At 30.0% G+C, this 14,337-nt stretch overlaps 3 protein-coding genes across 3 annotated transcripts; 1 reads left to right on the top strand and 2 right to left on the bottom strand.

Moving 5' to 3' along the window:
* The first annotated feature begins 1,251 nt into the window (after positions 1 to 1,251).
* Positions 1,252 to 2,524, top strand: LOC119670115 (exopolyphosphatase PRUNE1). The gene is made up of 2 exons (XM_038080240.1): positions 1,252 to 1,357; positions 1,410 to 2,524. Exons 1-2 carry the CDS (start codon positions 1,313 to 1,315, stop codon positions 2,508 to 2,510), a joined length of 1,146 nt encoding a protein of 381 aa, XP_037936168.1. The 5' UTR covers positions 1,252 to 1,312; the 3' UTR covers positions 2,511 to 2,524.
* On the bottom strand, positions 2,513 to 4,321 carry LOC119670114 (60S ribosomal export protein NMD3). The gene has a single exon (XM_038080239.1). The coding sequence runs from the start codon at positions 4,146 to 4,148 to the stop codon at positions 2,607 to 2,609; it is 1,542 nt and encodes a 513-aa protein (XP_037936167.1). The 5' UTR covers positions 4,149 to 4,321; the 3' UTR covers positions 2,513 to 2,606.
* A 1,487-nt stretch (positions 4,322 to 5,808) lies between these two features.
* On the bottom strand, positions 5,809 to 11,006 carry LOC119670113 (protein NipSnap). Its single transcript, XM_038080238.1, has 7 exons — positions 10,750 to 11,006; positions 10,335 to 10,423; positions 10,019 to 10,198; positions 9,778 to 9,946; positions 6,656 to 6,780; positions 6,452 to 6,594; positions 5,809 to 6,374 (listed from the first exon to the last, which is right to left on the bottom strand). Exons 2-7 carry the CDS (start codon positions 10,382 to 10,384, stop codon positions 6,226 to 6,228), a joined length of 816 nt encoding a protein of 271 aa, XP_037936166.1. The 5' UTR covers positions 10,385 to 10,423; positions 10,750 to 11,006; the 3' UTR covers positions 5,809 to 6,225.
* Between the last annotated feature and the right edge of the window lie 3,331 nt (positions 11,007 to 14,337).

Below are 14,337 nucleotides of genomic sequence, written 5' to 3'. Positions count from 1 at the left end.
AATATGGGCGGTAGTGACACAAAAAATTGAAGGAAGAGAACGTGTCATAGAATACGCCAGTCGATATCTAACTCCAGCAGAGATAGAGTATCCACATATACAAAAGGAATGTTTAGCAATCGCGTATGGAATTAAAAGTTTTAGGCCGTATCTTGAAGGATACCGATTCACTATTGTGACCGATGAAGTGGCATTAAAATTATTAACTTTAAGCAGAAAGCCCACTGAAGTAATTGCGAAATTAGCAATCGATTTGCATAAACATCAATTTGATGTGCGGCACCGACAAGATAAGCTTAACATGGTATCTGATACATTGCCTAAACAACTTTTGCAGATGCCCAAGAAATCCAAATTTGCCGCTGAAGGAGCAACATGCAAATGCCATCTAAAGAAAACTTTGCTGTTAGGAAAGAGATGTCGTGCAAATATTTGAGCGGTATTTAATGCTTAAGTGAGAAGCTTATGTTTTCCAAAAAAAAATTTCTAAAAATAATTATTTATTTATTTATTGCTGTCCTAACACTTGTCTCCTAGTGGAACATAGCGCCTCAATTAATGAAACCAAAGAATGATACAATAGTAATTATGACGATAGACACGCTGGGTATTGCAGCATAAAGCAAACAATCGTACGAGCATTATACCAATAATACTGGCAATGTATGTCTAGAAATAAAGCAAGACATCGTTCAAAAATTGTAAATATAAGAATCGCGTATAAGAAGATTTGCACATACAATTGCGTATTGATCCTTTACAAGATAAAATATGACTATTTATGTATTTATCAACAATATAACTATTGTTAATAAATAGTATCTCATTTTAGAGTTTATGTGTAAATAATTTAATTTTTTGCTACACATTTTTCATAATTTTCAATAATAAAATATGCAAACTATTTTTTCAATATTATAAGATGTCTTGAATACGAATAATAAATAATGGATCCAATTAAGTTAACATTTACTGTATTTTAACATTTGTGCTAATAACAATATCGCTAGAGATGATCTTTTCAATTTTTCTTTCAAAATCTCTTTTGATAAATTGCATTAAATAGATATCGTGTTATAGAGTAACTCGATCATAAACATATCAAAAAACGTTCAACCAAAGAATATTCTTTACAATAAACTAGCCATTGTGAATGTCAGCAATCCATTTTTGGCGGCGTCTTTTTCACAGCACCTTCGTTTTTGTCGGCATCGTCGTTTTTGACAGCACTTTCGTTTTTGACACCTCGCGGCTGTCAAATTTAATTATGTTCCATCTCGTATTTATGTAAACAAATCGAAAATAAATAAAAATGTTAACATTTTTAAAAGAAGCTCGGAGGTTATTTGCAGCTAGTGTAAATTTTATGTTACACATAATAAGCAATTTTTTAATTATTTATTTTATAGGAATCATTATGCATAGTTATTGGTAATGAATCATGCGATTTGGATTCAGCAGTTAGTGCGCTGTGTTTAGCTTACTTTTACCATGAAAATAAATTAAAATCATTAACTACAACAGCTAAAAATTTTATACCAATTTTAAATATACCACGTAAAGACTATCAGTTAAAAACTGAAGTTAATTTTTTATTTAACAAATATCAAATACAAGTGGAAAATCTCACTTTCCGTGATGACATGCAAGATGAACTTATAAAGCGTAGTGAATTTATATTGGTGGATCATCATGTTTCGCCATTTGCAACGCATTGTGCTGAGGTATTTGATCATCGGCCATTAGACGAAACAGCTAAACTACCTGAGACTTGTAAAACAAATATACAATTAGTTGGTTCGTGTGCGACATTGATTGGCGAGTTGTTTTTAAAAAATATATCAACTGAAAATGACATTAATAAATACTATTTACCACTTGAGTTACTACGTAACACCATTATTTTGGATACTGTAAATTTTTCGAGTGCAGCAGGTCGTGCTACAACAAAAGATTCAACGGTTTGTGAAGCTATTGAAAAAATTTTACATAAAACCGATTATAATATGTCAAGATCTGACATCTTTGATATGTTACGCACGGCTAGAGCTGATATAAGTCATTTAACTGCTTCGCAACTTCTACGTAAAGATTTGAAAATAATAACAAATTCTAATGAAAGTTTAAAAATCGCAATGCCAGGCTTTCCATTACAAGTACAAGATTTTATACTTAAACCACAAGCTGCAGAATCTCTTAGAGAGTTCGCAATGGAAAATAATTGTGCAATTGTGTTGCTTATTGGCATGTTTGTACGGGAAGATGACGGAACTGTAAAACGAGACATTGGTATAATAAATATAAATTCTCCGAAGTTATGCGCAAAGATAGAGAATGAATTGTTAAATTCGAAAGATCCGTCATTGGACTTACAACATGTTAATAGTTGTTGCTTTTTAGGTGGACAATTTTATCTGCAAAACAATATTAAAGCAACTCGAAAACATATTATACCAATTGTAAAGAACGCATTAGAAAATTTTCAAATATTAGATCAACAAGTTTGTTAATATTAATTCTTAAATAAAATATTGATTTATTAAGATTTTGTATATATATGAAATATACTATTAACAATGATACAATTACATTAAAATGTACACTATTTACATTTGCTCATCGACATCATCGCCCATTTCATCATCCGCACACTCTAAAGTCATGTCTTCCAACATTTCAGCTAATGTTATGCGCGGTATATTATCGTTAAAGGCCAGTGTGTCGCCAATGTCAACAGGAACTTTCTGTGCATCACGATATATATTAACGTTTTTCCGATAATCTGGATCTTCCTCCAAATCTTCCAAAAACTCATGATAATCGTGTTTACTACGTTCATCGGTGGCCTCATCTGCAAGATGTTTAAGTTTCCAATTACGTTGATTTGTACGAGTTTGCCGATCTGAGTAGCATTTACGCACCAAAATAATGTCTGGTATTTCATCAGATGTAAGTTTTTCAAATTCAGGATCATTTAAATTTGTATCACCCAAATTGTAACCCAGAACAGAATCACCGACTTTTAGTAAATGACCTAAGTGTGAACGAGTATGTGTTGTGTTTTCATTGACACCCAGCTCTGATGCACGCACAAGCCATATATCACAAGGTACATGCTTAAATGATAATTGTCCTTGTCCAGGGTAACTTTTGCGATCTTTATCCAAAATTATTTCAATATCCATAACTATATATTCTACTAATTGATTAGGATTACAAATAGCTGAAAATGGTGCACGGAAATAGGCTTGTCCAGATAATTCAGAGATTTGCGCTGTTAATGGATCAATTAAATGTATTCCACTTGCTACTTTATAAATAAGACAAATGGGTGACAAGTTTCCCAATTGATGTCGCAATTTTTTTGGTAAACATACTGCGCTGTCCTTCGATATAGGCGCAATTTCTACAGACCAAGTATATTTGTAATTATAATTGTTACTGTGTATATCGTGTGATATTAAACGCTTCGATGTTGTGACTTTTACGGGCACCATAGCTTGTAGGAAATCAATCATTTTACGCGCATGATTTTCGTTTGCATAATAAAAATCCAAACCACCATGTATTGGTTTTATGCCAAGTGTTCTTTCGTGTGCTTTATGTTTCAAAATTAATTGTTCCAAATAGTAGAATGTTTTCTTGTTTTCTGCTCTTTGACGTATTTGCACCAGGCAGCGCCAAAAATCTTTTGCCTCTGTTCGATGGCAGTCATCACACATTTGATTTTGTACAGTAAATTCAACTATGAATACTTGTTGTAACACTGTGCCACCAGATATTTCACCATGTACTGTTAATTTCACTTTTATACGCTTCGAATGCGGTTCAGTCCAAACAAAACCAGCGTCAACAAGTTTTACTTCCTTTAGACCTTTCAACTTTTTGATACATAGTGCCAATAGTTCACGCGACTCCAATGCTGCACTCACCCATTCTCCAGGTGGTTGAAGATATCGTTCACAATTACGACAGAAATGTAAAATAGCTTGTTTTGGAATCGACTCGGTAATATCAACATGAGTACGTAGACAAGTTGCACACATATTTGAAGGATTTGGCTGAATTAGGACACCACACTCGCAGCACAAAATCATTGCCTGCTGCTTGTCTTCCTCCGTAGAAGTCTTCATATCGATATATTCCATTTTTTGTAATTTTAAAAAGCTGATAAATATTTCACAACAATGCTAAACACGACTTGTTTTCTTAAATGCTATGTAAAAATAAACACGTGCGGGTATTTTAAGTACATTTAGTTGACAGTGAGCCGCTGGAGTATTTGTCATTACAGCGGTTTTTAATAAATGCAGGGTAAATAAAATATTTTTGTCAACGAAAAAATATAAATTAAAAATTGTATATTGTATAATTTTAAAATAATAATAAAAAATTATAAAAAATATTTGAATAATGATTAAAATAAATAATTAATAATAATTTCATATGTTGTACGCAATAAAAATTAAACATTTTATTTTTTTTAGTACAGCGGTGTTACCGATGTTAGTAAAAATACGTTATTTTTTAAATTTTTACTAACGCATATTTTTTGTATTTATTATAATATAAACAATAGATTGTCCGCATATTATAATAAGCTTAGATGCAACATGACCTGAAAATTTATTGAGTGATTATTTTTTTGATGAACAATGATATTTACAAGTATTTGTTTTTTCGAACTAATTTTTCTCTTCTTTTAAGTTTCCCTCCTATTACACTAAAAATTGTCTACAAAGTAGATTGTAATATCAGTTTTAAAAAATAAACTATAATTTTTGTTTGAAATTTACAACAAAATTACCGTTTTTTATTTAAATATTTTTTATAATATTTCGAGTTAAAAAACAGACCTATAGTGATAAAATGACCTACCAGTGGGTTCCAAACTTTTTTGACCACGGACCGTTATGATATTTTTGAATAAGAATAATAAATTGTATGATTATTTTAATATGATTTATGCATCTCTGGTATAATGCATAATGAATATAAGTATATAATATTCATATGCTTATATTACAGTATATAATATCAAGTATATAATAAATATTTTATAAGTGCATAGGTACATTATATAGACTATAAAATAGTTATATAATAACTTGGAAATTTTTTGTCTTTATTTTCTAACAAGTGAGGTTTCAGTGAACAAACTATAAGCTATGTATCTATACCTGTTACATACCAACGGTGATATATGGCTATATATCACAGACCATTTTTAACCAAGGGAACACCGATTGGGAACCACTTGTCTATACTATTATTTATAATAATATTTAATTTATGTAAATATGACAGACTATTTGTTTAGTTTGATTAATGATTGCTGATCATTCTAAATTCATTTCAACTAAAATTCATTTTTATATTACTTTAATTAAATAAATTTTTGGCTGACCATACAGCTGTTTTGGGTATTGCCAAATACCCACAATCTAATTAGAGTAAAAACAATAAATAATTTATATAAATTTTAAATGGGCGTAAGAAGATATCAAATTTTTGTAAAGTCAACAACTAAACTTAACTTTTTATTTGTACCATGAAAATAAGAGGAACTCTTTTTTTTTAAATATACATCTTAATATTTTTGTAGTTAATTTTAATATTTCGTTCGCATTCATTTTTTTTATACAATTGCCCCAACCCATGACGTCATTCATTTCAATTAATATTTTTTTTTGTGCTTTGTTTTTAGTCCTTATACAAAGATAATTTATTCACCGGCGATGCAAGGATTCTTATTAGATTTTTTGGTTTCTATCTTTCCATCATTCATAACAAAGATCTCCCAATAAGTAAGGTATGTTCAATGAGCAATTGGTTTATTGAGCCAGTCGTATTTGTCACTTCGCTTAGTGCAAGACAGGTGTAAAATTACTTTAATAAATTCTTTTTATTTCACATAATAAATGCTTCATTATTACAATAATATAATTTGATATAGTGTTATAACAATTTTAACAGTACGTACAGCTGACTACTTATTAATTCAATCGATAACAAAACATGATCTTTAATAATGTACGGATGTTTTTTATATACGCAACGGCAATGAATGTTTAAACTATAATCTCAACTGTACAATGACATTTCAAAAATTAAATCGTTATAAGTTTATTCCCAATTCACTTTCAAAAACTCTATATAGATTTATCCAATGCAATTATTTACAAACTAATTCTTGTGCGATTTAAAATAAAATGATTTATAAAATTATTGTGTTGGCGAAAATTCAGTTGGCGACAAAACGCGGCAGTGCATTTCACGTATTAGAGGCACAGTGTATGCGACACACTCATCCCAACCGGGTGAACGCCAAGCAGCTTCTCGTGTTTCTTTACGATCTTGCAAAGATTTATAGCCTATAATAAATAGTTTTATTTTTTTTGTTGATTTTAATATAATATAATAGAAATAGAAAAACTATTTAATTGCTTACACCAAATATGATGTACATTATAAAGACGTCCAATTTGTGAGAAAAATCCTGCAAAAGCTTCGTTGTTATTTTGTCGAAAGTTAATAGCACGCGCCCAGTTATTGCCCCATTCAATCATTGTACCAGGCTTAAGTCGGTAGGAACTAAAAAAAAATTTTTATATGAAAAGGTAAGTGGTAACATATTTTCTTAATGCTTTCTTACCGCATTTCATAAATATTTTTGCCGGTGCGGCTCTCAATTTGGGGCCAATAGCTAAATGGCAACAAATACTGCAAATGGCGGGAGCGTAAAAATTTAGAACGTTCATTCATCAAACCCAAATAATCCTAAATTATAAAATAAATAAAATTTAATATTTTGTTTGATACACGAATTTAAATATTTAAATTGTAAATGGGGAAATATTATTTATTAAAGTAAGCGAGCAAAAAATTTTTTACTATTAATTATATATACTAATAATATATTACTTTATATAATATATAAAGATTATAATTATTATATATACATATATATATATATATTAATAATAACAATTAATAATTATTAATATATATATATTATAATTAATTATAACTATATATATATATATAGTCAAATATATATATGATTATATATTTATATATATATATAATAAATTACATACAATTCTTTAACTCGAAGTCGCCATAAGTCGAACCTTTTCTTTGCAAAATGGTACTTTAAGTTATGGATATATATATATAATATATATATATATTTTAATAATAATATATATTATTATTAATATATATATAATAATTAATTAGTAATTATAAATGGGGAAATATTCTATATTAAAGTAAACGAGCATAAAATTTTTTACTATTAATTATATATAATAATATTATATTAATAATTAATATGTTATTATATATCATATAATTATTATTATTAATATATATTAAATGGTACTTTAAACTATGGAAGTTTGACTATATATATATATGGTATAATAAATTACATACAATTCCTTAACTCGAAGTCCCCATAAGTCGAACCTTTGCAAAATGGTGCTTCAAATTATGGAAGTTTGACTGTATATCTCTATGTATAGTCAAACATCCAGGCATTGAGGCATTGATTTACAGTAGTTTTCTGGTTAATAGTAATGATTTTTTTATTGTCAACAAATTTCTAAATGTCCTTTCATTTCGTTTTGATTTTTCTGTCGCCATCATTTTTTAAAAGTACACAATTTCTATCGCATGTTTACGTGATCACTACTCGATACTTAATGTAAGCATTAACTGCTGAACTAACTATGTCTTTTATAAATTTACAAACAGACACATCGCGTACTTTTATTCTGTACGAGTCAAAATTATATATAAGTAACTTTGCCCTAATTGGTGGAGCATAGAGCACATCTGTTAACAATTTATTCCTATAACAAAGTTCAATTTTAACTGATAACAGAAAGAAATTTTTTGTATATGATCTGGTGATAACAGTTTAAAAAAAGTATTGGGACAATTCGGAATTTGTAATGGACCAAGTGTAAATAAAGGAAAAGGTAGAAATGTTACTGATTACAAAAGAGGACTATAAACATGATTGGGGAAAACAACTAGTGGCAATTGGGTTATTGCTTGGAAATTATAGATTTTCTCAATGTTTTAATTGTATTCTGTTAAAATATCGTAGGTTAGTTTTTATTCCCAGAAAGAATAACACAGAAAATAAACAAGGTACTAGCTTCCAGAGAGAGGAACACTATGACCACGATTAATGTGAAAGTCACAATGACAGCTATTGACGGCATCCTAAATTCAGACAAATATTATAACTACCGACCTAGCAGAACGGACAATCATATATATTGTCATTAGAGATCGTATCCGCATCTAAGCAGAGATAATCTCCTGCTTCATTCTTTTCAGGTAACTTGTCAGTATTATCTATGTATTTAGTGATTACTCTGAGATTAGATAGTGTTAAGTAGGGCAGTCTGTCGGTTTTCGCATATAGCTTCAGAGCTCTGTCCCTTATGTACTTTTTGACCGGATCTATTCTAAGGTCTCTTAGCATGTCATTCGTGCGGATGTACCATGGTACTTTGACAAGCCTTTGGAGAGCCTGACTTTGAGCAACTTATAGCTTTTGGATAGTAAAGTCGGTAGCTTTGCTATACGCGACACACCCATAAAGTAGTGTTGGTCTAATTATCTGGCTGTAGATCAGCTTTCTGTTCTTCATGCTAAGGTTGTTGTGTTTGAAAAGCGGTTGTAAGCAGTGCAGTGTTTTTGCGCAACTACTTTTTTTGACTTGTATGTGCTTATATTAACTGAACCGCTTATCAAATGTGATTCCTAAGTATTTAATGCTGTCCTTCCAATTAATAGCAATGTCACCGACTCTCACTCTCGGTGGATGTTGCCAAGACATTTGAAAAGGTCTGGTACGATAACCTAATAGTTAAAATGTCTCGTTTTGGTGTCCCAAATAAAATAAAAAGGGTCAGGCTTTTTCGACATAGATCACTAGTGATTAGTACCAGAGTCGTAAGTATACTTCAGGAAGACTATCAAATAATTTCAATAATTAAAAAAAAATTTTTTTTTGTTAAATAGTCAATAATTCATGTATAATTATATATAATGAAGTTATATTTTATATGTATAAATACAGTTTTTCAAATTATTTCGTTGATTTGATCCTAATTAGAGCGCCGGTAGATATATTTTATATTATTATTGTTAGGGGATGTGACGCTGCGACTTTCAGGTCTATAGCGCCGCCTTCTGGGTTAAGAATAGGTGTCTAAACCCCGTTGCGTCAATAAAAAGTGATATAGAACCTAATTTACAGAGTTTTTTTTTGCCTCTTTTGGCCGGTAGACATATACTACAGCAGATTTTACCGATTAGGACAAGCCTGGTTTTATGCTGTTGTCTATTATACCGTTTGGACAAATATTATTAAAGATAATACACAAGTATAACTAAAATAAAAATTTGATAATAAAATTAGCAGTTTAGCTAAAACCTTTCTAAAAGTTGAGTTATCAATTTTTTATCTATTAGTTCAGGTATACACACAATTAATGTATATGATAAAAAAAAGTCGTACTTATTTATTAATTTTCTCGTTCTCATTTGTTAACAAAACATTGATTTTTTTTCTCGTCGGTCCATTAATAGAGTTACTAAAACGTATGTAAATAATGCATATTTAATGGATTTCAAAAAAAATGAGCTTATTAACTTAAATGCACAAATGTATAATGTGATGAATATATTAAAATGAAAAAATGATAATAAATGATAATAATGATAATAATGAAAAAAATTGTTCAAACCTACTGCGTCATGCCACAAATCTTCTTTTGCCTGATCAATTTTCTCAAAGCCGCCTGTGTATTTCCAGAGATGTAAACACTGATCCATGTCTCCAACTTGAACTTGCCATGAAGCAACCAAATTGCAAGACAAGGAATTACTTTTGGCATTTATAAGTTGTACAGATTTCTTGCTAAAATTATGAAAATAAAATAAGAATTTTATTAAATAATTGTAATTGTATTTGTTGATATGTTTAACTTACTAATTAGATAAATATTGTCCCATCGAGTCTGGACGCACATTATGCGTATGTAAGGCATAGATAATTTCCTTGTCACTAAGCATGCGACTGTGTGATTCTTTCGTTGGTTCGATTTTACGTACAAAAATTTTTGATAACCAAGAGTCGCCTTCCCTTAGCGGCGTTGTTGTTGCTATTGCTCTGTAAACAGGTGCACGCACACATACATACACATATGTATAAATATTTTCTTTATATTTTAGCACATAATTGTTAATATTATATTATTATGCATGCACACATGTACGTATGTACGTATGTACGTATGTCAACTTACCTAATAGCTGTATTATTTGATATTTTTATTGCTTGCCGTAAGTTCATCATTTTTAATGCAAATTACAGAACAGAAATGCGTAATTTAAACTAAAAAGAGATAAGAAAATAAACGAATATTGTCCTTTAATCAAGGTTATAACATATTTACCAACTACTTGGAAAATTTCTTATTAATTAAAGGAAAACTAGAGAAGTGCAAAGTACTTTGCCAGAATATGCCAAAAACAACAAAACTTGATAAATGCATATGTACGTCAGTCGTCGTCATATTCGTACCATAAAAACGCCACTTGAGACATTTTTTTCTGTTTTTATGTTATTAATATGCATGTTAGTATGTGGCATATCTGTTCTGTTCGCTATTTGTTTAAATACATATTTATATTTATTTAAATATTCCATTTTGAACTTACGAATTTAAATATAGTGAGAAATAATTGTTTTTCTATTGAGAAGCACTTATATATATTGAATCGAAGCAATAAAAATTAATACAAAACAAACTTATGAAATTATAGGTATAACAAAAATATAAGCAAAACTTTTAAAAATTTGTTTTTCCACTTTAATCACTAAAAATAGAATAAATAAAACAAATTATATTTGGAAGCTCCAATGTACATTGCCGACTGTTTTTAGTGAGCGTAGACCGCAAACAGATGATTTCTTACAATTGAGTGAGTAGTCACTCAAATAAGCTCAAATAAAACCAAAAAAGCTCAATAGGAGTAAATTATGCCGCCTAGTTTTGTAAATTATTAAATAAGTACAATATAAAATAATTCTATATTAAACGTGTTATCTAAATATTTTAAATTGTTTAAATTTTTTCCATTAACTTATACGAATTAAAGCAATATTAACTAAAAATAAAACTGCAAACAATTGTTGATGAAGAGTTTGTATGAAAGCTCATCATTCGCACTGCAATGACACAAATACAGTTTTCTACTAAAAAGCTAAGATTATTTTAAAAATTTAATAATAGCTTAGGTTAAGTTAAGTTAGATTATACCGGTGAACCCTATAATCCACTTAGCTCTATTGGGTTACCTAGAAAGAAATCAGAGATGTAAAAACTATACTAAACTGTTAGCAAAGCTCAAAATAATTTTAAATGGAGCACCTGCAGCTGGCCAAGATCCTCAAAAAAGTATAGAATCGACGAATAATTAATAAATTAATAAATATTATACCGATGATCCCAATAATCCACTTAGCTCTATTGAGTTACCTAGGTAGAAATCAGAGGTTTAAAAACCATCGTAAACTGTTAGCAAAGCTCAATATGTTTTTAAATGGAGCTGCTGCAGCTGGTCAAGATCCTCAAAAAAGTAAATAAATGTTATACCGGTGAACCCTATAATCCACTTAGCTCTATTGGGTTACCTAGAAAGAAATCAGAGATGTAAAAACTATACTAAACTGTTAGCAAAGCTCAAAATAATTTTAAATGGAGCACCTGCAGCTGGCCAAGATCCTCAAAAAAGTATAGAATCGACGAATAATTAATAAATTAATAAATATTATACCGATGATCCCAATAATCCACTTAGCTCTATTGAGTTACCTAGGTAGAAATCAGAGGTTTAAAAACCATCGTAAACTGTTAGCAAAGCTCAATATGTTTTTAAATGGAGCTGCTGCAGCTGGTCAAGATCCTCAAAAAAGTAAATAAATGTTATACCGGTGATCCTAATAATCCACTTAGCTCTATTGGGTTACCTAGAAAGATCTCAGAGATATAAAAACTATCCTAAACTGTTAGCAAAGCTCAAAATAATTTTAAATGGAACTCCAGCAGCTGGCCAAGCTCCTCAAAAAAGTATAGACAATCGACGAATAATTAATAAATTAATAAATATTATACCGATGATCCCAATAATCCACTTAGCTCTATTGAGTTACCTAGGTAGAAATCAGAGGTTTAAAAACCATCGTAAACTGTTAGCAAAGCTCAATATGTTTTTAAATGGAGCTGCTGCAGCTGGTCAAGATCCTCAAAAAAGTAAATAAATGTTATACCGGTGATCCTAATAATCCACTTAGCTCTATTGGGTTACCTAGAAAGATCTCAGAGATATAAAAACTATCCTAAACTGTTAGCAAAGCTCAAAATAATTTTAAATGGAACTCCAGCAGCTGGCCAAGCTCCTCAAAAAAGTATAGACAATCGACGAATAATTAATAAATATTATACCGATGATCCCAATAATCCACTTAGCTCTATTGGGTTACCTAGAAAGAAATCAGAAATATAAAAACTATCCTAAACTGTTAGCAAAGCTCAAAATGTTTTTAAATGGAGCTCCTGCAGCTGGCCAAGATCCTCAAAAAAGTATAGAATCGACGAATAATTAATAAATTAATAAATGTTATACCGGTAATCCAATACCTCTATTTGATTACCATAAAAGAAATCAGACGTTTAAAAACTACTTTAAATCTTAAGCATAGTCTAAACACTCTTTAAAAGTAAATCATGGAGCTGACCAAAATCCTTAAAACATTATTGTCAATTGGTAGATAATTCATATAGGTATAATGCAGTTACGTTAGTGTTGTATCAGCGATATATTACCGTATAGAAAAACTCCGAGTTTGCACCGGTGGTAAAACTTAAATGCTTTTTAAAATTAGATCAAGGAACTGGCCAAGATCTTTAAATAATTTTAATCATTCTGCAAATATTTAAAATAGGTTAGGTTAGATTGGGTTATGTCAACGATCATGATGATTCAACTAGTTCATTATATTACCGTATAATAACTTAAAGGTTAAAACACCGCCTTGTACTTTTGAAAAACCCTAAAATGTTCTTTAAAGGAAGCTCTTGCAGTTAAATGAGATCGTCGAAAAAGTATAGTCAATCGACGGACAATTAATATAGGTTAGAATAGGTTAAACTGACAATCTTAAAACAAGTAGCTCTATTGGGTTACCATATAAAAAATCAGAAATATGAAAATCACCTTGAATCTTTGACAAAGACTAAATGTTCTTTAATAGGAGATCAGGGTACTGATCAAGATCTTCAATTAATTATTATCATTCTGCAGACAATCAATATAGGTTAGATTAGCTTAGATTATGTCGACGATCATAATGATCAAGTTAGTGCTATTGGCCCATTATGTTACCGTATAATAACTTAGAGGTTAAAAAACCATTTTGTACTTTTGACAAACCTTAAAATGTTCTTTAAAGGGAGCTCTTGCAGCTGACTAAGATTGTCAAAAAGTGTTATTAATCGACGGACAATTAATATAGGTTAGATTAGGCTATACTGGTGAACCTAAGAAATAACTTAGGACTATTGGTTCGCCGTATTACTGCATAAGAACTCAGAGGTTCAAAAACCACATTGAATCTTTTGCAAAGCCTTAAACGCTCTTTAAAGAGAGGTGCTGCAGCTAGCCATGATCTTTAAAAAGTATGGACGGACAATTAGTTTAATCATATGGTGTTTATAAAATTGTTTATAAATTGCGTATTAAGTATTTATATACTACTGAAGCGCTACGCAGGTTGACTCTTAAGTTGAGATCTCAAAGAAATTTTCATTTGTCTAAGTTGGTTTAACTCAAATATTTTTGTTTAACTGCCAGATTGACCGTTAGAAGTGAGATACCAATATTCTAGAAACGAATGGTAGGAACTAGAGTGCCCGATTCGGCAAGCTTGTCCGCCCCTGAATTTGCCCAAGATGTCCCTGTACCCATGTGATTGGGACACTCACATGCTTAGTTGGCATGCTAACAGAAACCCAGCGTTTTTGAGCTATTTAGGATATAGCTGTAACACCTACCAAAAAGATTACAATATTTACATCGGTATTCTTAAACTTGAGTAAGTTACAAATTTATTGATTGAAGTAAAACTATTATAATTTAATCTTTTAAAAAAATATGAATTTATTCAATTTTTTATTTCAATACAAAAATTTCTTTAAAACTTAAATATTTCACGTAAAGGAAAACAGTTTTTTTAAACTTATTTAA

Source organism: Teleopsis dalmanni, chromosome 1 (assembly GCF_002237135.1).
Source record: "Teleopsis dalmanni isolate 2A chromosome 1, ASM223713v2, whole genome shotgun sequence".
Classification (NCBI taxonomy): Eukaryota; Metazoa; Arthropoda; class Insecta; order Diptera; family Diopsidae; genus Teleopsis; species Teleopsis dalmanni.
The sequence above is the reverse complement of the archived record's forward strand: the minus strand, read 5'-3'. Positions and strand labels throughout refer to the sequence as shown.

Coding starts and splice junctions, on each gene's coding strand:
- LOC119670115 (XM_038080240.1), top strand. CDS start 1,313: ATGTTAACATTTTTAAAAGAAGCTCGGAGGTTATTTGCAGCTAGT. Junction 1,358..1,409: donor GGAGGTTATTTGCAGCTAGT/GTAAATTTTATG, acceptor TTTATTTTATAG/GAATCATTATGCATAGTTAT.
- LOC119670114 (XM_038080239.1), bottom strand. CDS start 4,148: ATGGAATATATCGATATGAAGACTTCTACGGAGGAAGACAAGCAGCAG.
- LOC119670113 (XM_038080238.1), bottom strand. CDS start 10,384: ATGATGAACTTACGGCAAGCAATAAAAATATCAAATAATACAGCTATT. Junction 6,781..9,777: donor AAGATTTGTGGCATGACGCA/GTAGGTTTGAAC, acceptor TTTATAATTTAG/GATTATTTGGGTTTGATGAA. Junction 6,375..6,451: donor TAATGTACATCATATTTGGT/GTAAGCAATTAA, acceptor TATTTATTATAG/GCTATAAATCTTTGCAAGAT.